Source organism: Pseudopodoces humilis, chromosome 1 (genome assembly GCF_049639895.1).
Source record: "Pseudopodoces humilis isolate 2021_Gansu_Grassland_sample_001 chromosome 1, ASM4963989v1, whole genome shotgun sequence".
In the NCBI taxonomy this organism is placed as follows: Eukaryota; Metazoa; Chordata; class Aves; order Passeriformes; family Paridae; genus Pseudopodoces; species Pseudopodoces humilis.
The window spans coordinates 35,292,773-35,319,411 of record NC_142200.1 but is presented as its reverse complement, the minus strand read 5'-3'; the positions used below and the strand labels follow the sequence as shown (position 1 = coordinate 35,319,411).

At 38.9% G+C, this 26,639-nt stretch overlaps 1 protein-coding gene across 2 annotated transcripts; it reads left to right on the top strand.

Annotated features, from left to right (window-relative positions):
• The first annotated feature begins 3,137 nt into the window (after nt 1–3,137).
• Nucleotides 3,138–26,215, top strand: YTHDF3 (YTH N6-methyladenosine RNA binding protein F3). 2 transcript variants are annotated; one of them, XM_005517126.3, is made up of 5 exons: nt 3,138–3,494; nt 5,536–5,560; nt 10,725–10,810; nt 12,106–13,698; nt 25,239–26,215. In XM_005517126.3, exons 1-5 carry the CDS (start codon nt 3,471–3,473, stop codon nt 25,260–25,262), a joined length of 1,752 nt encoding a protein of 583 aa, XP_005517183.1. In that variant the 5' UTR covers nt 3,138–3,470; the 3' UTR covers nt 25,263–26,215. The 2 variants fall into 2 exon arrangements, with proteins under 2 accessions (XP_005517183.1, XP_014111249.1); XM_014255774.2 differs by lacking the exon at nt 3,138–3,494 and adding an exon at nt 3,947–4,778.
• Nucleotides 26,216–26,639: the final 424 nt, after the last annotated feature.

The window sequence follows — 26,639 nt, the reverse complement described above, 5'->3', positions numbered from 1 at the left end:
TTACAGCAACCACGATAAAGTGAATAAAAAATATAGTGCATTTATTTATTCCCCTATTACACTGCATATTTAACTAAATAGATGTTATTAAGTCACCAGGGGCCAGCACTATCTCAGGGGCAATACAATACTTCTACAAAAGAAACACCATTTAAAACTCCAAATAATCAAAAACAACCGTCAGTCTCATAAAATAAATGGCCTTGGGTCAAAACCAATGACACGTTAAGTAAAAAATTTGAGTTCGCCTTTCCTGATGTCCATTTTTAAAGTTTTTGGCTGCTTTCCTTCCAGACTTCTTTGTCTAATCAGGAGGGCCAAAACCATCTGAAACACTGGCTTTTTAATATTATTTTATTATTCAAAAAATATAGGATTAAGCCACATATCCTGGATCACAGGATAAAATCTTGAAAACTGGCAATTTGCTATGAACCAGATGGTTGAAAGGCTGTTGTTTCACTGGACCAGATTCCCTAATGGAGTTCTGTGGCTGATTCATTTTGAGTATTACTGATGTCAAATTTGAGGTCTCTAAGACTGCAACTGGAATTTTCAGTGCAATATTCACCATATAACTTGGAGGGATGTACCCATGGCCAGTAGTCCCGATGACCTAAGAAATGCTGAGATCTGAATTCTCTCATCACTGGGAAGAGAATAGCACCCACATTTCTCTTGGTAGTATTATCGTCATCACGCCAAAATGCATTCCAAGGCTGAAGTTATTTCACTGTGGCTAAATGAAACAAGGACAGAAGATGCCAGGAAAACAAACAAACAAAAAACCCCAACAAACCAAAGGCAGAAATGAATGCCTAGACTATGAGTAATGACACTGTCTAATGTGGGCACTCCTTCCAGAGCCTGTGCTGTTTGGCTCACTTTTACTTTTCTTCTGCCTATTCAATCTTTTTATATGCACGTTAAAACACTTCACTAAGAAGTGAAAATCCCCCCATGCCACACCTGTCTATGGATTAGAAAAACTATAAAAAAGAGAAAGAAATATGGTTTGAATGACTGAATCTAAGGGTTCCACCTGCTTTTTAACAGTTGTACTAGAGACATGAGTGCAGTCTTACTTGTGGATATTGTTTCAAGGGTCTTATCCAAAGTTAAATTTGCAGATCTACTAAAGGTCAACTAGTTCTTCCAGGCATCATAAAAGATCAACTTTAACCTTGCCAGCTCCAATTTAAATCCATGATATTTTGTCCTTGTCCTTGATGTTTTAAATGCATAAAAATATTTGATTACTTTCTTCCTATGATATCATAGCCTCAATTCTTCTTGGCCAAGGCCAAAGAATGGCCAAGGCCATTTCTTTCAGTCTTTTCTTTTAGAACCTATTTCCCACATCCAGACCTACACCATCCTTGTTGCTTCCCTCTGTACTGCCAGGTGTTCCTTCATGGGTAGTGGGTAAAATTACATAGTGCGCTGCAACGGAGTAAATGAGCATTCTGCAACTCCTACATACACAAACTCTGGGTAACTTCCAGTATAATGTTCACTTTCTGACAATTTTAAGAAATGATTTGCCACTATAAACTGACTCTTCATCCAGAAGTATTATTTCCCCAAGATCACTTTGTGCAATTATTAAAAAAAATTCCCAAAACAGAACAAGAACACTTTAATTTGAGAAGAAAAAACACATGCACCAAATTTTAAAAGGGACTTTGACTCAGTGTCATGAGGGATGCTGTCCCCATTGCCCTGACAATCGTATTGGATTTAAGGCATTCTCGCCTTCAGACTCGAAGCAGCATATTAATTACAATGCTGACTTTTCTGATTCAAGTTTATAAATACTTAATTCCCCCCTGGAACATTGTTGAAGTGGTCTTGGAATTTACTGGTGGCTGCTGCAGGAAGCCCCTACACAATTGCTGAACTTTTCCCATCAATTAAGTAATACAATAAGTAATATAATAATAAATAATAATAAATAAATAATAAATAATAATAAATAAATAATAAAATAATATAAGTAATATAATAAGTAATTCATTAGCAATAGAGTTGAAAGCAGCTGGGTAAAAAAAACTGGATTTGGTGAAGCATCGTTTGTTCTGGCACCAAACCTACACGACAGCCAAGGTAGGTGGGCAAGAGCAGAGCAGAGTGGGTGAGCTTGCAAGGGTTGTGAGCAGGCGCTGTCACCCATGAGCTCAGCCAGTGCACACAGCCCAGTGCCCTGAACCCTGCTTACAGCCTGCTGTGGAGCTGCCAGCAGCCCCGGGAGTGCTGTGTGCTGTTCTGGGCTGCACAGGGCCAGAGCCATGGAGTTCCTGGAGCAGCTCCAGTGGAGAGCACCAGAGTTGCTTCAAGGGTCTGGAGCATCTCTCTCATGAGGAAAGGCTGAGGAGGCTGAGCCTGTTCAGATGTCTGAGACGGGCCTCATCAAGGTGTACAAGTAACTCAAGGGAGGGTGTCAAGAGGATGGATCCAAGCTCTTCATGGCAATGCCAAGTAACAGGACACGAGGCAACTGACAGGAATCAAGACACAGAAGTTCCACTTGAATATCAATCTCTTTACTGTGTAGGTGACCATGCACTGGAACAGACTGCTCTCCCTGAAGACATTCCAGAACAGTATGGATACAATGCTGTGCCATGTGCACTGAGATGACCCTGCCTGAGCAGGGAGGTTGGAACACACGCTCCATTGTGGTCCCTTCCGACCTGACCTATCCAGTGATTCTGTGACCCAGGAGAGGATGGGCGACAGGAGCGACCGCGGAAAGGCCGCCCGAGCCCTCCGCAGGCAGCAACAGCCGCTCTGGGCAGCCAAGGCCGGGTCGCCTCACGGCCCCGCGGCCGGCTGCCCGTCGCCCTCGCCACACCGCCCTGCCCCAGCAGGTCCCCGGCACAGGCGCGGTGGAGCGGAGAGAATCCCCCACGTTTTCCATCGCCCCGTTCCCGGGCATTCCCGAGCCGCACGCGCACTCCCAGGACACCAGGAGCGGGAACTGCCGCAGCCCCTTCCGCCTACCGCCTACCGCCGCGCGCACGCGCACTCGCGCCCCCGCCGCAGGCCCCGCCCCCCAGCGCCGCTGGAGCCGCTGGGCGGCGGGAGGGCGCGCGCGCGCGGCGCGGTTTGGCGCCCCACGTGACATGGAGGAGGCGGGGACGGGAAGGGAAAGGTCAGCGGCGACGCCGGCGGCGGGGGGAGCGGAAGGTCAGGGCGGCGCGGAGCGGAAGTGGGAGCCGGAGCCTCGTCCGCCATTGTGGGGAAGCGGAGCCCAGAGCAAGGGGGGGAAGCGGCGCTGCGTCCGGCCGGCCGGCTCCTTCCAGTGGGAACCCGATCGGCGGCGGCAGCGAGCCCAGGCGGCGGCGGCGACAATCAGGCGGCGGCGGCGGTGGGGAGGAGGAGGCGGAGGCGAGCGAGCGGCCCCGGCGTGCGGAATCACTCGAGGCCTAGGCGGAGCGAAGCGAGGGGATCGCGGCTCCCCGTGAAGAATGTCAGCCACCAGCGTCGACCAGGTACCGCCCGCGGGGCGGGGGGGGCGGGCGCCCGCTCTCTCCCCTTCCCTCTTTCCGGCGCCGTCGTTACCCCCCGCGGGGGGGGGCGGCGGCGGGGGGGGCCCCTGCACCTTCCCTCGCCGCCGGGGCGGCGCGGTTCGCGGCCTCCTCCTTCCCTTCTTCCTTTCCTCCCTCCTTCCCTCGCCGCCGCCATGGGGAGCGGCTGTCCGTCGCAGCCGGGGTGGCGGGCCTCTTTCCCGGCCCGGCCGCCCCTATTTATAACCGCTGATCCGCGCCGGAGCGCTCCGCCTCCCCGCCCGCCCGCGGCGCCCGCCGCAATCAGCCCCGAGGGCTGCCGGCCCGGCCCCCGCCCGCGGCCCCCTTTGTGTGTGACCTACTCGGGAGCCGGCCCTTCCCGGCCCCCGGGCTCCCGGTTCTTCGCTCCGGGAACGCCGTAGAGCCGGGCTCCCCGCGGCGCCTAGCGCCGTCTCCTCTCCTTGCGCGCCCCAAACTCCCCCAGGCTCCTCGTTACCGCATCCTTTCTCTTCCTGCCTTTCGCTCTTCTCGCCCACCGTTTCTCCCTTCGGGCCTCTGGCTTCTCCTTTTCTCCCGGCCTTCGCTTTTTGCAGCAGTTCTCAGTTTTTCTCCTTGCGCTATACAGCACTTTTTAAAACTTGGTCCTTCACGGAGCTTAGAATCTGTTATTTTTTTACCTTTGCTAGGCCTCTGCTTGTCCTTCTTTCTGGCTGGAAGCTATTCTGTCTTGATCTCTGCTTCGTCCGTGGGTTTCTGCCACTCCCCAAAAGTTTTGGCCCTGCAGTCTCTTGCCTCCTTTTATTTTCTCTCTGTGCCTTTAATGTTTTGTTTCTTTTGTCTCTGTGCATGCTCTCCAGTTTCTTTTAAGCATTTATTTCTAGCTCAGTGATCTCTTAGCTTTTCATTGTTCTGTCTTTCATAAAGGCTGCTTCTTCCCAACTTTTTCTAATTCTGTGTCTCTTGCTGGCCTTTGCATGCCTTTGTGTCTGGATTAGATTTATCCCAAAAGATGAGGTGGTTGAGGTTTTTCAGGTTACAGAGATTTTTCCCGTTTTGGGAGAGGGCAGTGTCTAACCAGTGCATCTCTAGATCAAGCAGCGTTGAACAGTGTTATGGTAACTGAGACAAATGCACATGAAAGTAACTTGGAGCTGGTTACCTCCTAAACTTTCAACCCTCTGAATACTGAGCTCTTTAAGACTAAAAATTGTTAAGAGAGTGGTGGAACCTGGAGACCCACTCCTGCTTAGTTGAAAGTAATATGAGAAGGTGAATTAGATTTTCATGGACTAGTATTTGTTTTTCCAAGTTATTTTATCTTGCTGTAGAGGCTTTAAGGATACTGTAACTTATAATGTTACTTTGATTCTTAGTGCATGACAGATTAACAGTGTTTTGTAATGACTAATCCTAAAAAAAAAAAAAAAATCCTCCTTAAGGAATTATTTCCTTGTGTGAAAGCTTTGTACATACAGGCTGTATAATTTTCTCAGTATAATTGCCTAGGTGAGGAGTGCACAACTTGAAGTTCAGCATATGATACAACTCCCTATTGCTTTGTATATCTAAAAAGCAAGGCATTATTATTCTCTGACAAGTACCTGTCAGTCAGTTTAAAAGATGACCCATCATAATGAAATTTGTGTATTGGCAGTAATCTTAGGTTTGTTTTTAACTCTCTGTTACTTTTGGTTATTGCTTATGTTTTTTTTCAGGCCCAGGGGCAATTAAAATTCACTTGTTCAGCTTTTCAGTACCATTTAAGCTTCACATGCTGTTAAATCATAGATTATTTCAATGTTTTAATAAAATTCTAACTGGTTTTGGTTTTGTAGTATTTTATAATGTTACTTTAAGTAATGTCACAACATTTTAATTTAGCATGGTTTAGTAATATTTTGAAATGATATTTAAGTTGAAAAGGGCAGAATTGGCAAATAAATAGAATTAAATTGAAGTTGCTATTAGAGGATTCTAACTGAACTTGTTTTGCTTCCCCCCTCTCCCCCCACTTTCCTATATACAGAGACCTAAAGGACAGGGAAATAAAGGTAAGTTAATACCTCATATTTCTGTATAATTCTGTAATACTGCTTTTATGGAGGATAATGTCTGACTGTCATAGCAAGAAGTTGTAGCTATAGGATGTCTTTTATTTTAGAGCAGGATGACAGCAAATGGTGTGCCAAAATGTTACTTCCCAGCACTTTTACTATGGCACAGCAGTATATCAGTTTACAATGTGTTATTTTGCAAAAGGTTAATGTCAGAAGTCAGACAGTGAAATAGTTATTTCTTTTTAGCTGCCTCTGTGATATGCTTGTATAATCTCTCCTTAACAGTACACCTTGGGCATTTCTGTGTAGTGAGTAGAATCATCAGTAAGAATCTTTTGAACAGCTTCCTTAGTTTGCTAGACAACAGCCATGTGTCTAGTTACTCATATCTGTGAGCAGAAAACATTACCTTCCTTATTCTCAGAATTTTTGTAGTCTTGCTTCATTTTAGCACCAGTTACTGATCTTTTGTTAGTTGTGTGTAGGCCTTCTGCTTTTTTAATGTTTCTGTCAAGGTCTTAGTTTTTAAATACTATACTCAGTGGGATTTCTTTCCCACAGAAGGAAGGAACTACTAACTACTTGATATTCTTCTCTCTAAAATTCTTGGCAAGTCAGTTGTAAACAGCATTTCAGATTATATCTTGCATTATTCTGTCTGGAATTTGTTTTCTCACTAATATTCTGTTTGGAATTTCTTTCTGCCTAAACAGTGCACTTGTGGCCATTTAATTCTTAGCTGCTCAGCAAACTGAGCTATAGAATAGCATGCACACAGCTACCTCTCTGTGTTAATATGCTTATTATACTTACGCAGATAAGAAACTTTTTTTTTTTTTTGTTTGAGCTCAGGTACTCTTTGCCCCTCTTAGTTCATTATCTGTACTTATCTAATTGTTCTCTCTGAGCTGTCATTTAATGTTATCCACAGCATATTTATTCTATTATTCTGTGTGCAGATTATCTGCTTCTTGTTACATATATTGCTTGTAAGGTTCCCAGATCTCATCGAATTTGGCCTGTTCTTTTTAATTTCTCTGTATTCAGAGAAAAAGAGAATGTGTTTAGCTCCTCAGACATTCCTAGTTTTGTCATTCTTGAATACTTGTTCTCTCATATTCTAATACTTCTGCATTTTTTTTTTCCCACAGTGCACTTACTAACTACTCCATGTTTTTGAAATAGTTTGTGGTTACAACTTTCATGTTACCCTTAAATGAGAAAAAAAAGTTAGATTCGTTATATCAAATAGTTTTTGTCTTCACAATCTTTAAATTATCATTTCTCAGTTTAAGTGAGGTTAAATAGATGGATCTGTTAGAGACTTACACAGGTAGTTTTTGAGCTATACTCTATATATGTGAATTAGACTGGAAGTATTAAGCATTTCTATTTGGGTGCTATGTTGCAGTGTGTGAAAATGCACTAGTCAGCTTTACTTTGGCTTATTTATGTTAGCATATTTTTGTGTTCTATAATTTGTCACTGCTGTGGAATGTTTGAATCAAAACACATCTCTGTTTGCTATGTAAGGAAGAGATTTTTGCATTTCTGAACTTGGATTTTTTTATGGAATGCATCCTTTTAAATAATGAATACTTATGATGTAGTCTCTTGGTGAGAGTATGACCTAAATTAAAACTATAGTGAAACAGAACAATTAATCTCTGTTCTGTTAAATTATTTGGCATAATGTCTGTTTAGTAAAAATAAGTTAGGAGTTAGCATTAGATTAAAGGTCTAGGAGGTTGTGCTACCATCTTCAGTGCAGGACAAGTTGTTTGCTTTGGGCTAGAGGCTTTTTCAAGTGGCTGAATTAAGTCAGTGTCAGCAGTCCTTACCACATGTTAGCTGACAGTAGTCTTTCAGTTGTCGTGATAGGTGTCAGCTTAGAGGAGCTTTGAGGGAAGATGTGATACTGAGTTAACAGACCAATCTGAAGTTGGTTCTGTGCATAAGAGTAGTAATGTTAAGGAGGATGGTAGAAGCTGCCCACATGTCTGGTAGAGAGCATATGAGAGAATGAGTGAGCAATAAAAGGAGTGTATACATATTTCATATTGAAATGAAAAATACCAGACCTGCAAATAATATTGGTAGGTAGCTGATTTTTATTGTCTAGTAAAATGCCTTGGATGCTTTATTCTAATTGATTATAAACTGGTGTACTGTGCTATTTCCTTTGACCATAATTTGTGGGACTGAAGTTACAGTTTGTAGAGCAGTATTGTCTCTCTGTTGTGTCAGATATTCATGTTGGTGTTTCAGAGACTTGAATGAGTAAATCATCCTGTCATGAGAGTTTTCTTACTCTAGTTGTCAACTACTGTACTGAACAGTTGACATAAAACATCAGAGCTGACATCCATCAAATTATGACTTACAGGGGCATGGAGAAAAAAGGCATTCCTGGAACTTTTTCTCCCCCTTCTTTTGTTTTTTTGTGCCATTGTATCAAATCTGTCATAGGAGGGTGCTGACTTGTTTTTACACTTAGGTGTATAACAATTTTTAGTTTTGTAGGAGGCTTAAATGTAGTTATTAGGTTTAAAACAAGAATGAAATGTTTTGTGTTTATTCTTCACATTAATGTATGATGACTTTTAATGAAAAAGTTATTCTTGTGCCTTTGCCCGTCATTTTTTTGTAAGTGGCTATTCCAAGGATAGTAGCAGTTAAAAGAATATTAGCTTTAAATTACTCTATTGGATGAGTTGCTTCTTTCCAATATCTAATTATGCTGTACGTTTTCACAGTGTTTGCAGAAACATATGGTATTTATAGCATTGTATTGATACAGATATTTTTAGTATCTGTAGATTAGTTTCAATTAGTATTCTTCATCACTGCCCTGTTCAGTTGGAGCACTTAACATGAGATTTTGGGAACGAGGCATTCATTTGCTCTTGTTAAATGTCTGTGTGGGCTACATTCTTCACTATTAACATGTTATGTAAAGTTAGAATGAAAAGCTAAAGGGACGTGCTTCCAGTGATGCTATTTCACTGGGAAATGTATATGTTTCACTAGGAAAAAGATCAGTGTTAGAAATATTTTGTGTCACTGACTTAATATCTCAGCATTCTACAGAATGAATAAGAAAAATATTCTTGTCAATGTATTTTCTATATTAGTTGTAATGTCATACCAAAAATAATTCAGTGTTCAGTGACCTTTAGATACCTGTGGAACAGTAAACACAGCAGATGTACTTTTTCTGAAGATTAACTGTCAGTATGAGGAGATTAATTTTGATGGGACTCTAGTCTTGACATATATCTGTTTATTCCTTTACTTGTGGTGGTACGCTTTTAAGAAATTAATATGCTGCTACCCATATTTTTCCTTATAACAGAGTTGTATTTGAGAGTTGTGTTCTCTGTACTATTTGGTTAAATCTAAGCAGTGGACGTGACATAGACAAAATGTTTTGAGGCTTATCCTGTGTGTACCTGGGCCAATTCTAAAGAGGAATACCAGTTCATTAATATGTTACCACTGTGAGTAAATTCAGGAAGATACATGACCTTAACTGAAAGCATTTATTGGAGAAAAGACCCCCCAACACCTAATGTTTAATTTAAATGTGGTGTTTAATTAGGAATATTGTTCTATCCAGTTCTAAGCTACTTTGTGCTAGCATTGCTGGTCATATTTGACAATTGCTAGTATTGAAATGCAGTGTGGCAGTTTGCAATAACTGAAGTGTCTGGTGTTCTTCTAAAACTCCAAGAAGGTATTCAAAACACAGGTTGCTTCCTTCCCAGATAATTGCTTTGAAAAAAAAAAAAAATCTGTGTTAAATTATGAATTTTTACCTCTTTTTATTACTGTCTGAAGTTAATAAAATTTTCCAGGATTTTGATTATTCCTTATGATTATATCTATTACTTTTTCATTTCTTTCAACTAGTTTAATTCACTGAAGGCAGTTTTGTTTTAGGGGTGTTGAAGTCAAATGTGAAAAAAAAATTCAAGCATCGCTTACTTGGCTTACAATGTGAATTCTGGGTGGCAACCCCCCTACCCGCAATGAAGCAAGAAAAAAACCCTGAGTCTTAAACACTAATTTCAGCAAAGTTGAATATTTAATTACATGGTTGTATATGTTTTTCAGAAGCTTTTTCTAAAAGAGGGAAGATTTAAAGTTGGCTCCTAACTCAATTTTTTAAGTTTCAGAAAATCTGATGTTTTATTGTTGCTTGTGCCGTTTTGGTTTTTCAGTGCATCTTACTGATCGTCCTGAGACTTTCTTTTTTCCCCCCACTGAACCTCCTTGACCAAAAAAAAAAAATAAGTTGCATTTGGATAACCAGTAATTTATTTTTGAGAACAGATCTTCGTCTTCAGGTTATGTAATTGAAAGTGCTGGTTTAAGTCCCTGTTCTTCTTTGCACCATGGGAAACAGTGGAACTTAGCAGAAATTTGCGCAGTGTGGCTTTGTTTGAATAGTAGCCTGGGGGATGGTAGAGAGACACTTCAAGTAATTTGGGCAGCTGGAGAATCCCAGGTAGGTGTAATGCCTTAGATGAAATGAAAGGAAATAGAAGACCAAGAAGAGCAGGTAGGAAGAGATTCCAGCCTATAGTGGCATGTGTATTGGGAAAGGCTTGTAATCACCCTTTGGGACTTAAACTTTTATTTCTGTCTTGCTTTGTCACCTCAGAGCTTCAGAGATGTCAGTAATGCAGTACGGTTATGTAGGAAATACAGGATTAAATAGCTGAATAGTGGTGTCCTTCATGGTTGTCTTGGTGGGTAACTGCCTTTCCTCCTGGCAGGAGAAAGCTGTATGTTGAAACTTTCCGTCAACCTATTGAATATGTCTATAGATCAGGTTGGTCTGCACATTTGCACTTGGTCTAGTACTTCCGGAAATGCTGGATTTACTGCCTGTGCAAATAAGGTGTGCCTGTAGTTCTTCATCTGTCTGTGGATCTCGGGAAAGAGTCAGGAGTAGTCTGTCCTAGCTGCCATCTTTGCAGACTTCTCCTGAGACTGATCCTCATGATCAGTTGAATGAGCTGTTTTGTTTAAATTGGAATGGTGCTTAACAATAATAATGTATTTCAATGTACAGGTAATTAAGAAGTGTTAACTAGATTGAAAATGCAGCATAGATTTTCCAGAGAGTATTCTAATACAGATTTATTTTTAGTTTCAGTACAAAACGGTTCGATTCATCAAAAGGATGCAGTAAATGATGATGATTTTGAGCCATATCTAAGTAGTCAGACAAATCAGGTAAGTGAGCATTGGTTACTACCTTAAAAAGTTAACTTTGACATTCAGCTGACTTCCAGACTTAATTTTTGGATATTTCTTAACATTGCTGACTTGCCTGAATATACATAGAAATATAATTTTATATCGTATTGTGTCTCATCATATGATACCTTAAGCAGATGAAGTATTCTTAGGAATTCTGGGAAAGCTTCAGTTAAAAAGCCTGCTTTGATGTCTCTTGCTCTTGTGCTTCTGTTCTAGCTTCAGAAAGATGCAGTTACAAGAAACTTGAGCTAAAAAACAAACCCTTACATTTAAAACAGAATCATCATTTTGGATGTAGTCCAAAACAACAGTTTTATTGGCTCTGAGAATATATTAACTGCTTGGACATGATTTCCTTTAAAGGTGGTAGAAGTAGCTCACAGCTGATAGCATAATAGATGGAAGCTTAATATCACTACAGCTTAGTACAACTCTTCTGCCAAGAAACTAATGGCTTGACTTCCAGAGCTATGAATTGCCTCTGTAGTTGAAAGTTAATGAGTTATGTTAAGTTTGTAAATTGGAGTGTTCTTGAAAGAGTTCAATTTAGTAAAAGACTAAGAATTTTGCTTTCCTTCACTTTTTTTTTTCCTAATAATAATACAACATTAAGGAAGCATCAGCTAGAGGATGATATGTGTAATTTTTATCTACAAAACAACACCAGAAGTCATATGGGGGTAGTCCTTCAAATGTCTCAAGGAGTAAATTGTGTGATTTCCCAGGAGCCTATCTGGTGTAGTACTGATTTAATGCCCATTCTCTATAGCATGGATATGTTACCTTTTTTTTGTTGCTACTCCTGAAACAAACAGGCATCCTTACATCCGTTTCACTGTAATATTCTGTTGGAGTGTCCAGTTAGAATTTAGAAATGTAACAAAATCTAGAAATACCACAACTTTAAATCATAGTTGTGGCTATTTTTCTTTAGTTGCAAAGGTACAGTTATGACTTGTTTTAGAACAGCTTGTTTTTTTCTTGATCCTGTTGGCATGCAGGCATTTCAAACCTAGCTTAGTAGCTAAAAATTAAGATAATGTTCTAGAAAAAAAAGGGGGTCCTTTAATGCTTTGAGAAGGTGTCTTGAAGAAATGGCTGTATCTGACAGTTACCTTGCTCGTCTTGTATGTTGTGAGGAGTGGTGGAAGTTACAGATGCATTCATATAAGCCTTAAAAATGTTTTGGGTTGTATTACAGTTTTCTTTTTTCCCCCTGAGCATAATTGCCAATATTGCTGATTTTTTAAAATTCTATTTTCTTGCAGAGTAACAGCTATCCACCAATGTCAGACCCATATATGCCTAGCTATTATGCTCCATCCATTGGATTTCCATACTCTTTAGGTGAAGCAGCATGGTCAACTGCAGGTGACCCTCCAATGCCATATTTGACAACTTATGGACAGATGAGCAATGGTGAACACCATTACATACCTGATGGTGTCTTTAGTCAACCTGGGGCATTAGGAAATACCCCTCCATTTCTTGGGCAGCATGGATTTAATTTTTTTCCTGGGAATGCAGACTTCTCTACATGGGGTACAAGTGGATCTCAGGGACAATCAACGCAAAGCTCTGCTTACAGCAGCAGCTATGGCTATCCACCTAGTTCTCTTGGGAGAGCCATAGCAGATGGACAGGCTGGATTTGGCAGTGACACTCTGAGCAAGGTGCCTGGGATTAGCAGCATTGAGCAAGGCATGACTGGACTGAAAATTGGTGGAGATATGACGGCTGCTGTAACTAAAACAGTAGGTTCAGCTCTGAGCAGTACAGGTATGACAAGCATTGCAGCTAACAGCGTGCCCCCAGTTAGCAGTTCAGCACCTAAACCAACCTCATGGGCTGCAATTGCAAGGAAACCTGCTAAACCTCAGCCGAAACTCAAGCCTAAAGGTAATGTGGGCATTGGGGGCCCTGCTGTACCGCCACCACCTATAAAACACAACATGAATATTGGAACTTGGGATGACAAAGGGTCAGTGGTAAAAGCACCCCCAGCTCAACCAGTACTGCCTCCTCAGACTATAATCCAGCAGCCTCAGCCATTAATTCAACCACCACCACTGGTGCAAAGCCAACTGCCTCAACAGCAGCCTCAGCCACAGCAACCACAACAGCAACAAGGACCTCAGCAGCAGGCCCAGCCTCACCAGTTGCAGCAGCAACAGCTTCAAAACCGCTGGGTAGCTCCACGTAATAGGGGTGTGGGCTTCAGCCAGAACAATGGAGCTGGTAGTGAGAACTTTGGTTTAGGTGTTGTATCCGTCAGCTCCTCACCTTCTGGTGTGGAAGTGCACCCAGTGCTGGAGAAACTAAAGGCCATAAACAACTACAATCCCAAAGACTTCGATTGGAATCTGAAGAATGGACGTGTGTTTATAATCAAAAGTTATTCAGAGGACGATATTCATCGCTCCATTAAGTACTCTATCTGGTGTAGTACCGAGCATGGGAATAAGCGCTTGGATGCTGCTTACCGGTCCCTGAATGGAAAAGGCCCACTCTATTTACTCTTCAGTGTGAATGGCAGTGGACACTTTTGTGGAGTGGCTGAGATGAAGTCTGTTGTGGACTACAATGCATATGCTGGTGTCTGGTCTCAGGATAAGTGGAAGGGGAAGTTTGATGTCAAATGGATCTTTGTCAAAGACGTTCCCAATAACCAACTGCGACACATTCGCTTGGAAAACAATGACAACAAACCGGTTACCAATTCGAGGGACACTCAAGAGGTACCCCTAGAAAAAGCCAAGCAAGTGCTTAAAATAATTGCTACTTTCAAGCATACCACCTCAATCTTTGATGACTTTGCACATTATGAGAAGCGTCAAGAGGAGGAGGAAGCCATGCGTAGGGTAAGAAATCAGTGTTGTTACAGTAGCTCTTTTTTTTTTTTTCTGTTTTTGGAAACCTTGTTTTTCATTCATCTGGAATTCCTGTCTTCAAGTGGTGAATCAGAAAGTGGTACTTCTTACTTGAAGTGTCTACTTGATATAACTGGTTCTTAATGAAAAAAATTTAAGTTCCTGTAACTTTTTTGTTAGTTCAGTCATCTGTTTAATCACAATTCTAAGGTAGGCCTGAATAAGCAGACATCTGACATGTTCTACTTCTTCAATGCAAATGAAAACTGAATTGAGTCTGTTATCCATAACTGAAGTCTTCTTGCTTAGATTTTTACAGTTTCTGGCTATTACAAAAAAGGACGAGAAATTAGAGAAGAAGTGTACGTTATTTAACATAACATTTCAATTCAAATTCTGCTTTAATTAAATGTTAACAGCATGATTAGTGTGAAAAGCAGGTTTTCTTCTTGATTCCATTTATCTTTTGTGGAACTGTGAAACACAGAAGTAATGCAGTGATGGCTTGTATAGTGTCTAAATCTTTTTTTTTTTTGACCTTTCTGTTAGTGCATTTCCTAAAAAAAGTAATTTGTAGTTTGTTTGTGCAAGGAAGAGTAAATGTGATAACTCTGAAAAGAAACTTTTAGTTTTGGAGGCATTTCAGGAAACCAGACAAGGGAAAAGCATTTAAATCAAGCATGGTCTACTTTGTCTTGTGTACCCTCCCTAATCATAACACTTGTGCTCACCATTGGCCACAATATTTACTTTTCCTCTATTTGCTTTTTCTCCAGACTTGACAGTAACTGTAAATGTATGATTTGTCTCATGGTTAGAAACATTTCAGGAGCTATTTTTACGTTAGATGATACGCAAATATTCAAAAATGGGAGTTGCGGTCAGTACGGTTTGTTGCTAATGACCTGTTCATCTTATCACACCACTCACTGAATAAAAACACCCAAAAGTTTAGGGTTTGTGCCAGCTAGGAGCCTTGAGACATGTGAAGTTGAGAATTTGTTCACTTGAAGCTGACACGTAAAGAAGCTGCAAAGCAGGTGAAATGTTTACTTCTCTTAGGTGTCTAGTCCTGGGTGATTTCACCCCTGTTGTACGTGTCAGGCATACCCCAAATCAATTTTGTAGTTCTATTGCAGGACTCTGCGGTAAATTGTTATGTTGAAAGTTTTCTGTTGTAGGGAGGCTAGATCAGTATCCCAGTTGGGTGTGTAATGCCTTTTGGATTTTTTTCCAGAAAAGAAAATAGATTATGCCCTAAATGAGTATCGTTACTTTCATGGTATCTTGATGATGAGGTGGTGGACTGCTTTCTTAACTAATATTCAGTGTAAGGGGCAAACTTTGACTTTTTGAGGATTTGGTACAATTTAATCAAGTGCAGAATCACCAGCCAGTCAAGGGAAGTGATTGTCCCATTCTACCCTGTGCTAGTGGAGCCTCACCTTGAGTCCTGTGTGCAGTTTTCAGTGTCACAATATGAGCACATCCAGAAGGGTCACAAAGATGGTGAAGGGTCTGGAGGGGAAGCCATGTGAGAAGAACCTGTGGGCACTTGGTTTGTTCAGCCTGGAGGAGACTGAGGGGGAAGACCTCATTGTGGTCTCATGAGGGGAAGTGGAGAGGCAGGCACTGATTTCTTCACTATTGTGACCAGTGACAGGTTTTGAGGGAATGGCCTGAAGCTGTATTAGGGAAGATGTAGATCAGATAGAAGTAAAAAGGGTGATTGGGCACTGGAACGGGCTCCCCAGGGTAGTGGTCACAGCTCCAACCCTGACAGAGTTCAAGAAGTGTTAGGCCAGTACTTTCAGGTAGATGGTGCAACTCGTGGGCTGTCCTGCGCAGAACTAGGAGTTGTACTTTGGTGATCTTCAAGGGCTCTTTCCAGACATTCAGATTCTGTGATTCTTTGTGATTTTGTAATGTTTCAAGAGTACTAAGATTATAATGTATCTCTGTAGCCTTTACATTTCAGTATTTTCTAAATTTTCTTAATTTTGAGATATTTCACAAATAACTGGCTTCTTTCAAAAAGATCTCCTTTTTTTAAAAAAAAACAACTTCACAAACAAGTCATAATTCAGACATGCCCTAGCAACTCAGGAAGATCATTTTATTTGTGGTTTTGTTTCTTCAGTAATAGGTAAAAGCCACAAAATGTAGTGAAGAGGAGCAATGTAGATAAGTGGAAGTGTTTCTATGTGTGATAGACTTAAAATTCAAAGTACTGAGTTTAGCATTTAGTAGGTCTTGAACTAGGTAACTCTGATGATGGGTATTTGAGTAATAAAGTAACATTGCTATTTGAATAATATCTTCAGAGAAACACACAGTATTTGTATGAATCATTTATTTGTAAATAGTTACCTTTCCCAACACTATTGATAGAAAACATACTTGTAAAGACACTTGCAATAGTGGCCATTGGCTCTTTTACAGCATCTTACAGATTGGTTTTACAACCAATTATGAAAAATGGCTTTGGAACTGTGTAGGTTAGTCATGAGGTTTTCTCTTTGTAGATGGGCTTGAGGTGTGCCTTAAGCAAATTAAAATAGACTTAAAATATAGGGAGTTTAAATTAAACTAATGACATCTACTGAGAGTTTATCTTTAGTTTATCATTCTCTTATGACTAAATGTTGATTTAAAATCTGTTTTTTCTTTTATCACAGTGTACAATCTGTCTTTAAATTGTAAACATACAATTGTTAACTCTTATGATTCAAGTTTGTAAATGCACCAATTAGTATTGTAAGCTCTGGTTTATGGTAAATTGAATAACTTTATTACGTAGTGCCAGCTAAGCTTCCATGGAGCTGTATTTAAATGTGTGCTCTTTCTACTGCCAGTAGAACTGTGTAAATTAAATTTGTGTTAATTTTCTTTGGGAGCTGTGGCAATCACTTTGTTTCCAGTGTTTTGGTCATGAAAAATATGCTTATAACTGTTAATAATGCGTCAGGCAACAATAGTCCTTCCACGTTCCTTGAAATTCACTTTGTTTTGTTATTGCATAGGTGGTTACAAACTTTCATACAGCCAGCAATCTAAATATCATAAACAGCAAATGATTTAGGGATTTAATTTACTTTATAACTGTTCATCATTACAGCTAATTTATCTTACAGTAATTGGTTGTAAAAGTTTAATCTTGAAAACTCAGGGGGATCAATAATTAATTTCCAATATGGCCTAGCAGTGTGTCTTATTAAAATATGGCAGTATACTTCTGAAAGTGCAAGGAATTGTCTCTGATAAACATAAAACTTCAGTAACTTTGCCATTTGATAAAGATTACTTGAAAATGACAAAGAATAGTCTCTTTAAGCATAAATATTAGAACTGTAGTGTCTACCACTGTTTGATGTAACCCTGCTTGTGGCTAAGGTATCTACAGCTGTGCTTGTGCAGTAATCATTCCCTTTCTCTTACAGCTCAGGTTCCAGACTCCTATTTTAAACATACAAGTGCTGTGATCTTTTACCAAAGGATCAGAGAAATGAGTGATGCTTTTCATGAGTTCTGTCAGACATACACTGAAATAATCTGGAATTCAATTTGTCCTTTGTTAACTGCTGCTTTGTGGTGTAAATGTGCTGATTTGTGTGCATGTTATTTAAAAAGATGGTTTTTTGCTTTTTAAGATGACATAATTAATTTTAGAAAAAAAAAAGTATTGAAAATAAAATCATCATTTGTAGTAGCTTAGCATCTGGTCTTCAGTAAGCATACGGGTGAAAATAAAATGTGGCTCTGATTAAAGAGGCAGTTGTTGGCAGATTACAACTTCCTTGCCTTCAGAAGGTGGCTTAATACCTGTTGTCCTAGGACACTCTGGTGCTTTTTGATGGAGAATTCTACTTTTGTAGCATACAGTGGGGAAAAAGGTCACAGTTTCATGTAATTGTTAGAGTGCTTTAGGAGGTTTTCTTAGTGCCATAGTCCAGAAAAGTAATTGATTTTTATTCATGAGGTAAGATAGAAGAATTTAGTATATATTTGTGTTTATCTAATTTGCATTTGGATTTTTTTACTTTTCAGGCAGCTTTTAAATGGCAAATAAATAAGCATTTTAAAATTTTTGCTTTCTTCTGTTGTATTATGTATCTTGTAATAGGAATGCTGACATAGCTAGAACTTCTTGATTCTCGAAAGGAGTAATTTTTTTTCCCGTTCATTCAGATACCAATGTAACTTTTGTTTCTCTGATAATTGGGTCATTATCAGGCTGCAGTGTATCTTCTTTCCTTTCTAGGACATTGCTGACATTGTGCTTGATTTAATATTTCTTAAAAATATCTTGGAGAAAACATCTATTAAAAGTGAACTGTAGCTGCTTCTTCCTCTTCTTAATCCCCAACCCTCAATTACTATATTATAATGTCAAAATCAGATACAGATCCATTTAGCTAAGGAAAACAGGTGATTGGGAAAAATTTTTAATGCACTTAAATGATATTTGTACTGAACAACTTCTAAAAGTTTGTATATTTACACCTGAAAGACATTTATGTAATAAGCATGAAACTATCTAAAAGAGTGTTACGTAATTAATATCTTCTGAGAAACATGTTCATTTCCTGTATGCTTTTGATGAAGTTTCAAGGGACATTATTTTGCAATTTCCTTGAACTTCATATTTATCAAGAGTGTCATCTTCATAATTGGAAGTGAGAAAGTAGAAACAGGAAACACTTTTTTTTCCCTCCCTTGATAGTTGTGAGATGATTATGGGTCATGGGAGAAGATTATTTGGAGCTAGGATAATTTTAAACATTCTGCTCCAGAATTTCCTTTCCATGATGGTGTGCTTATTTGCAGTGTCTTCATTTGCTTTTGCATCTTTAGTCTTTTGGAAAAACTTTAAAATTACCTTCATGCAGACACAGGGGTTTCAAATGTGCCTGTTTTCTGTGCATTTGGTAGAGTCAGTTGTTTCTGTTGCAAGGTATAGTTTAGAATTCATTTGAGGATGGGGATAGATGTTATATTGTGGTCTACTACAGAGTGACCATGTAAGAGTTTGAGCAGTGATGTTGCCTCTCTTTCTTTTGGGATGATGCAAGAAGGAAAACAGAATATTGGACTGTTGAATAAAAGAGGTGGAAAGTAATTAAACTTGCAGGCAATCTTAGTTCATAGCAACACCCGTATGGATCTTGTCATGTTTTTATTTTTGTTTGTTTGAAATCCCTACCTGAAGATGAAACCTACGAAGTCCTTTTTACAGAGTGGATTCAACTCTTATTCTGGGAGTGGAAAGACCAATTTCCCCTGTAAAATAGGGACCTCTATTGGAAAAGCTAGGAATATCAAGGCAGCTACCTAAGACAAGACTTAGGGCTGTAATTGAGCTGGATCTGTAACAGTTGCACCTTTTCTAAATGCTATGTCTTTTAAGTTGTGATTTTTAAAGCAAAGGAGAAATTCTAAATCTCCTGTTCAAGAGCAGAAGCAGAATCTTAAGTATACACAGATAGCTGTAAAAATTCATGAGGCAGCCTTCTGTGTCCTGCTTCATCTCCACAGATTTCAGTGCTCTATTAAGGACAAATTGTCTAGAACAGTGATGCTTTTCCTGCAGTTTGCTGGAAAGAAATATGCTTGTGTATTGCAAGAAAGTCCCAGCCTATATGACTCTTCACAGCCTTGCTTCATTGATTCATATTGCAGATGGGCTAGCTAGCAGAAACTGAGTAGAGATTCCTGGAAATGGTTTGCTGGAAAAAATGGGACTTTAAAACATACAGGTCTTGCATGTCTATTAAAGCTGTTCCTGCAGAATCAGTTGAAATAGGATTGTTTTATATCAAAACCGATTTGCTTAAAATCTTGTATTCTAGGTGGAATGAAACATTACAAAACTTAGCAGGTGATAGGTTTTTTGAGCCCTGTTTTGTCAATTTTTCAAAGGTTTGATAGTGTTGTTAATATTGATGAGTAATTACTGTTTTCTTCTGTACCTTACAGATTATAGTCAGTTGTAAAAATTAAATGTAAACTTCAATGTTCACTGCATTTTCATATAAATAGGGAGCCAAGATAAAGTAAGTTAATTTTTTCTCATGATAGATTGGAATTTGAGTTACACCAATTCAAAGAGTACGAGTGGTGAGGCTTAGAGAAACATTGAGGAGGAATTTTTCAGGCAGTTTATTTTGTAAGCCCTACAGTGAATGTTATTTCCCTTCCAATACTATCATAAATTCCTTAGCAGAGCAATTAAATAATGTGTTCTTGTTGCCCATGGGCATCTGAGAAAAATTAACCCAAGTGTCAGAGTCATCTTCCTGCTTATTTTGCTGGGACAGAGGTCATCACTAAATGCAATTTCTATAGATTTGGTAAGAAGCTATCTCTTGTCAGTCTTGAAAAGCCAATGTTATACTCTGAGCATTGTTAACAAATAATAGTGAGGATCTGGAGGCTTAGTGTTCTTTTTCTTTTTAATCATCTTGCTGAAATGGCTGTCTTGCAGATAATTAAAGTCTGATATTTCAGTGTATGAGATGTACAGCGCTGAAGCAAAGCACTTGATACTTGCAGTTAGAATTGGCTGATCTGTCACTGAAAGTACCCACCTGGGAAGACAAGACTGGAAGGGCTTTTCTGGCTCATGGAGTTCAAGCTTGGTTTCTGCAGAGCCTTTCTTTGTTGTGTGTTGTCATATGGTGTTTTTAAGTGGTTGGGTTTCTTTTTCCATCTCTGCCTTCTGAATGTGGAATTTCAGATGGGGATTAACTTCTTCCTGCCTTTAGCATGACCATAGTAAAATAATATGGCCTATTCATGTTCTACTAACAGTGCCTGAGTTGGATCAAATTTAAATTTATTTCTCTTTTTATGATAATTTTTTTCACATTTTTCCTGTAGAAGAGGATAATATACTTAGAAGTATGTTTCAGTGACTAAGTAAAATGCCATCAAAACTAGTAGGAAAAATAAATAAATTAGAAGTCTAGGTCTTCTGGCTTTTGCAGAATTTCTTAGTATTTGTGTGCTTGAGAACCTTTTATGCTGTCTGTAGTTCAACTGATCTGCAGCAGCAGGGTCTCAGATGAGTATTAACTCATAAAGCTGACTGTGAAAGGAGCTAGTCTGAAGTTGTAGAACCTTATTTGACTTTGTATGTTAACTTTGATTTTTAATTTCTGCCTTGTGGTTTTCATGTTGGGTTGAGGAGCAGAAGAAAATTAGTGTTTAGAGAGGGAATGGCATCTGCACAGAAAAAAATTCTAGGTTCGTTTAAGACTTCTAGAGACCCTTCTCATCTATTCCTTCCCTCCCTTCTTCCCAGAATTCCCAGAAGTGCTTCTCAGAGAAATGTATGTAAACATATTTATCTGTTTCTGAGATAGTTTCTGTGTTGAGATGTGCCCTCTTTGGTTGGAAGTTGAAGAGTGAGATGTTAAAAAGGACTGATATTTTAGACAACCTTAAAGTTTCAGTAATCTAGTTTACATTAACAGTCAGTGATATAAAGGGAATAAATAATTTCTGGCATTTTTCACTTTTCTAGTAATGGGTTTTTCATTGTGATTCTCAAGCATTTAGGTCAATGCTTACACTGTCCTAGCTTTAATGTTACACTGGAGCGAAATAAATTGCAGATGATGGCTGATGCCACTAGTAAATGAGATTTCATGAACTTTGCTGTGGCTTCTTTTCACCACCTCTACAGCTGCCTGCTCAGCCTCTGCCAGGTGTTTCTGCCCACGCAGCACAGTTGGCAGAGCAGATGAGTGCCCGCGCCTCATTTCACAGAATGCAGTCTGACATGTTAGCTTACATTGCAGATGAGCAGGGCTTCTTAGTTGAAGATTAAATCACAGTTTGCAGTAAGGCAGCTTCTGAAGCTGTTGTTAGAATGCTCCCTCTTGGGAGAGGGGCAGAGTAGACAGCTCCAGGCATAAATGCTTTAAACATTGCAGTAAGAGGCCGAGGTTTGGCAAAATTCTAGGGTTTTTGTTTTGGTTTTTTTTTTGTTTTTTTTTTTACAAGTATAGCTGATAGTGCTGGAGGGTGTGTGGGAGCTCTGCAATAGGCCTGTGTAAGTTTGCAGCCCTGGATAGCTTCCAGATGGACACCTTGAAATGCTTGCACTTGCAACTACTGTAAAAATCAGCCAAAGTCATTCTTTCAAGATCTGCTTTTCCTGACCTTGAACTTCAGCTTGTGGGACTTAGGAAAAAAATAAAAGTACAGCCTAAGACTGTAGTAGCTTCTTGTTCTTGTTAGGCTACATTTGCATTTACGTGTAGACTACTTAAAAGGAGTTTTCATTTACCTTCTTTTTTCTTTGGCAAAGAAATCCCAAAGTCAGGGTTGTGTGCATCTCAGTAGTTTCTTTCAAATCAGATCAGACAATGTTTATTGCTTTGAATTTTGAAATTTTGTTAGCACAGAGATTTCATTATATCTGAGAATAAATTACATTGCAGCTACTTCTCAGCATGGGATCATTCAGTTAATGCTCTGAATTCAGACAAGTAAAACTGGGAAGTAAGTCAGCTTTGCTGTTCAGACCAAGTTAATTTCATAGTTTTGTTTGTACTAGATTGATGCACATTTCTAAGGCCTGAGCAGTTTTTAGATTCACCTTTACTTGGTTTGTGTGGAAAGTTGTTTGCATGTGTGAAACCTGCTCAGCATATGGTCTGCAGCTGACAGTACCTTTAACCAACCAATATGTTCCCACATGGTCCTGATTTGAATGGTACTTAATTTCCATGTCCTGCTCATAAACTCCCCCTAAAGCTGGGTAACCTGACCATGGTGAGTTCTGAAGTGAAGTTGACCCTTTTTTAGGGAATTTAAATACACAGGAGAAAGTTTTCATCCAAGAGATGTGACAAAAGTTTCGCTTATCTGAATATAAGAAATGGAATTAATAGGGTTGAAGAGAAGTGGCTATGCTGGAAACTTTTACTGTGGTGCTGGAAACCTTCTGAAGGTAAAGTCTTCTGTTAGTTTGTCTATAACCACAAATAAAGAACCCCAAAAAAACCAAACAAAACCCAAGACACAAAAAAAAAACCAAAAACCCAGGAAAATTACTTTTTGAGATAGGGGAAGACAGTGGTCCAGGAGTGTGATCTGACTTTGAGCTGGGCAGGGGTTTGGTTTTGAGAGGAATACCACTACGTGTGTTCTGAGTAAATGAGGTCTTTTTTCTCTCTGTTTTGCAGTACAGAGTGCCAAAGGTCTCTGATACCAGTATTTGAAGAATGTACTGTTCACTTGCACTGAAGAATGTCATGTTTGCATGTCTGCTTGAAATATTTAAATATAAATGTAGTAGTATGTCATTTTGAGACTACAGGAAAGATGTGTTGATGTTTTGAAGCCTTTTTTTTCTCTGTAGAATTCAAAGTGGATGTAAAATTTGAAACACCTTTATTTCATTAAGTGGAAGAAGGTAGTCAGGGTATCATTCCTTTGCTACTTTGAATTTTTATGAATTAAAATATATTTTGAGTTGAGGGCTTCACAAAGCATAGTGTTGGTCAGTTTGTAGTACAGCAGCTTGAAATGCAGAGAGTCTTTAGATGGCCTGAGTCAGTGCTTATGAATGTAATACCTGCAAATGAAAAGGAACTGATGATTTTAGTTATATGTTTTTTGTACTTAAAATTGTTACATGTTTTAACATTGCAGTTTCATAGGCTCCTACTTGCTACCACAGGAGTGTTTTTCAACACTTCATGTAGTTCTTGCAGTTGAAGTCTGCTAATATTAGAGGAATAATCTGAGATGTGCCTGAGCAGGCTATTTTTGCATGCCTTACATGCATAGTGAGGCATGAGGCCAGTCATCGTCTGTTTTCTGCCAGGAGTGCATTGTTAAGATATCAGCTTGTTTTAATGACTGTTACTATCAATCTTAAAAAGCAGTATCTTGCTATGAAAATAATTTTGTATTTGAGCTAGGAAACATAATTTTCTAGGAGGATAGTGCAAGTATTGCTTTCACTTTAAATATACTGAAATTCTGCTGTAGTACATGTCCAGTCTTAGACACACAGCTGCTGGGACCATGAACTGCTCATTGTGACCAGCACTGGGCTTTATTGTTTTGGTTTTCATCTTGAAGCAGCTTGGAGGTCTGTCTTGGAAAGGGTCATTACTGGATCACCAGTAATAACCAGTATAAATGTTACATACATTCTTTTTTCAATAGACTGTCTTTTTGGGAGAATCTATGTGGGGTCATATGCCCATTTGCAATTTTCTTAAATAGTTTCTGGAATAATAAAGTTTCAATGTGGTGTTGGAGAAGAGTGGTTTTGCAGTTGTTGTTCAATGCCTCCTGGGTTATTTTGTTTTCCCTGCTATGTTATTGTTCCATTTATAGTATGCAATAAGAATGAAAATATGGAAAGGTATTCTATACTTTTTATATATTTTTATCTCTTTTAATGGGGATGGGAGCCTACCCCTCTTCCATGCAGGTATTTGTGTATTTCTTTAATGTGCCCAGTTGTACATATAAAGAAAGGAAAATTTTATGGAAAGATAATGTCTTAGTTTTTTACACTGACTGGTGTCTTTTTACAGGCTAGAAGATGTATTATGAAGGCAACAGTATATAGTTTGTTGATCAGTTTATATTTTTTTCCTAGAGCTAGTCATAATGCCTAAGTACGTGTTTATCTTGAACAAAGTAGAGAAAATGGAGGATGATCATAAAGCACTGAAAGTGTCATTTATTCTGTTAAACCTGTACTACAGAATACAGACTTTTTAGTCCCTGATAGTTACAGTGCCTTTAGTATTTTAGCCCTAAATGCCAAATGTGGCATCTCACAGTGCTGTGAGGGCTGGCTAGTTAATATGGTCCTCACTGTGGCTCAGGCTCACACTGAAGTGAAGTTTCTTTGTAGCCATTCCTATTTCACTGGCTTTTCATTTTGTAATTGAAAGTAATTTCTAAGAAAGGTATGTATGGCCTTCTTAAAAGAAGTACTTTCCTTGCTATTTGAGCATTTGTATGGAGGTGTTGGGCCAGCTAGTTACTTTACTTTTTGATCTTTAGCACTTTGGAACATTTTATTATATGGGGCTTTGAGGGAGATACCTGGGAATACCGTATTTTTTCAGGGGTGTAATGGATAGAGAGTAGAGCATTTTTTGACAAGCTAAGCCGAAGATTTAGGCATCTTGCCTTGTTTGTAGGTCCCTTGGTCTCCTTGCTCAGTTCACTTTGTGCAATGTATTTTACTGTAAGTGAATTAAAACTGACATTATAAGTTCTTGTTTGGATAGCAGATTTTGGAACATTTGCCTTTTTTTGGAACATTTTGTTTGCCTTTTAGTTTGACATATACTTCTGTGTTTCTCTTTAAGAAGTTGACTTAAATTGTATAATTTCATATTCCTGGAAATAATTGAAGCTTTTTCCTTGCAAGCATGTTGCCTGATTTAGCTAAATTGCAAGCAATGAAAATGCTGTAATGAAAGAAAAGCAGATAATGATGATCGGTGTGTATTAACATGATTGTCCTTTCTTGTTTTTGTTTTTTTCAGGAGAGAAATAGAAACAAACAATAACTATATGGAGATGTCCTGCTAGAATACAACACTAATGATGTAGACTCTGGAAATGCCTAATATGTCTAAGAAGACGTTATTAAAGCTTTTTTCTGCTTAAGGTGACATCTTTGAACACTTTAACACGAAATTGACTCTTCTTGTAATGGTTCTCATCAGTGCATCTGCCCTTATACTCTCTCACCAAACACACTTGAGAACTGTACCTTCGTCAAGCACTTTCTGTCCTGAAGCTTTTACCAGTATCTGCTGTCTTTTGTATTTATGCATCCTAGCTAAGGCACAGGAGACCGAACGAATGCAAGGATTCATTAACTCTTTGAATTTGTTAAATACTAACATTTAACCATTAGAAGTGGTTCAATGATGTGAGATTCACATTGCTTCAACTTAATTTTTTTCTTTGTTGTAGTTTTTTTAATTGTCAGTTTTTAGCTATTCAACAGATTAAAAGCAAATCATGCCATATTTAGTCCTGGAGTAAAACTCAAGTCTAAATGTTCATGTGAAAATTATTGTAGTAATCTTTTAATATGGCAAAGCAACTTTAAGCTGCAGTTTAGCCAAATGAATCGTAACATGAAATTATAATAGAATGACATTTCCCTTGTTTCAAACTGTTTGGTGTAAGAGAATATTAATATGCAGCTTGGTGGACACCACCAGTTAATGCACATTTCTTTATTTTTTTTCTGTAACATGTATACTGAAAAAAAGTGCATTTGTCTGAGGAACTGTTTGTTTGCTACCACTCAATGAATCTCAGTTTTGAGTAAATGTACCTCAGTCTAAATCAGACTTTTTATGACCTTTATAACTACATTTAAAATAATCTTTAATTCCTATTTCTGGGTGTTTGCAAGCCTGACAGATTGCTATCATGAAAGTGAAAATTTACTCCTCTAGGTGATTCACTAGCTAAATAAACATAATTCTTGTTTAGCAAGCATATACTCTGTTTCTCAAATTTTTTTGTTTCATTGTGCCAACGTCGAGGTGTTTTTCCCCGCATTTGAAAACATTTTGAGAAAAATACTTTGGTCTATGGAATTGACATATTCATAACCATGTTAAGATGACTTTTGTTAGAACCATGCAATATGAATCTTAGAATACATATTAAACAGCCCAGTTCTATACTAGTTTTTAACCTCTAGAGATTATATCTTCTGTTTCAGCTCATATAGCAACACATTCTGTCTGCTGGAAGAGAATATTGAAAAACTGTTAAGCGGGTGTATTGACTGTACAAATTGCTGAACAACCTGTACCAAACTCCAGGGATAGCTTTCCCTTTTTAGAATAGCAATGTAGAAGTCAGATATCTTATAGCTCAAAATAGCAGTGGCACATATTATTTGAACATGTTTCATGTCT

Bases quoted from the DNA above. Each gene is read 5' to 3' on its own strand.
- YTHDF3 (XM_005517126.3), top strand. From the start codon at position 3,471: ATGTCAGCCACCAGCGTCGACCAG. The intron at 3,495-5,535 runs GTACCGCCCGCG...TCCTATATACAG, and splicing joins CAGCCACCAGCGTCGACCAG to AGACCTAAAGGACAGGGAAA. The intron at 13,699-25,238 runs GTAAGAAATCAG...TGTTTTTTTCAG, and splicing joins AGGAGGAAGCCATGCGTAGG to GAGAGAAATAGAAACAAACA.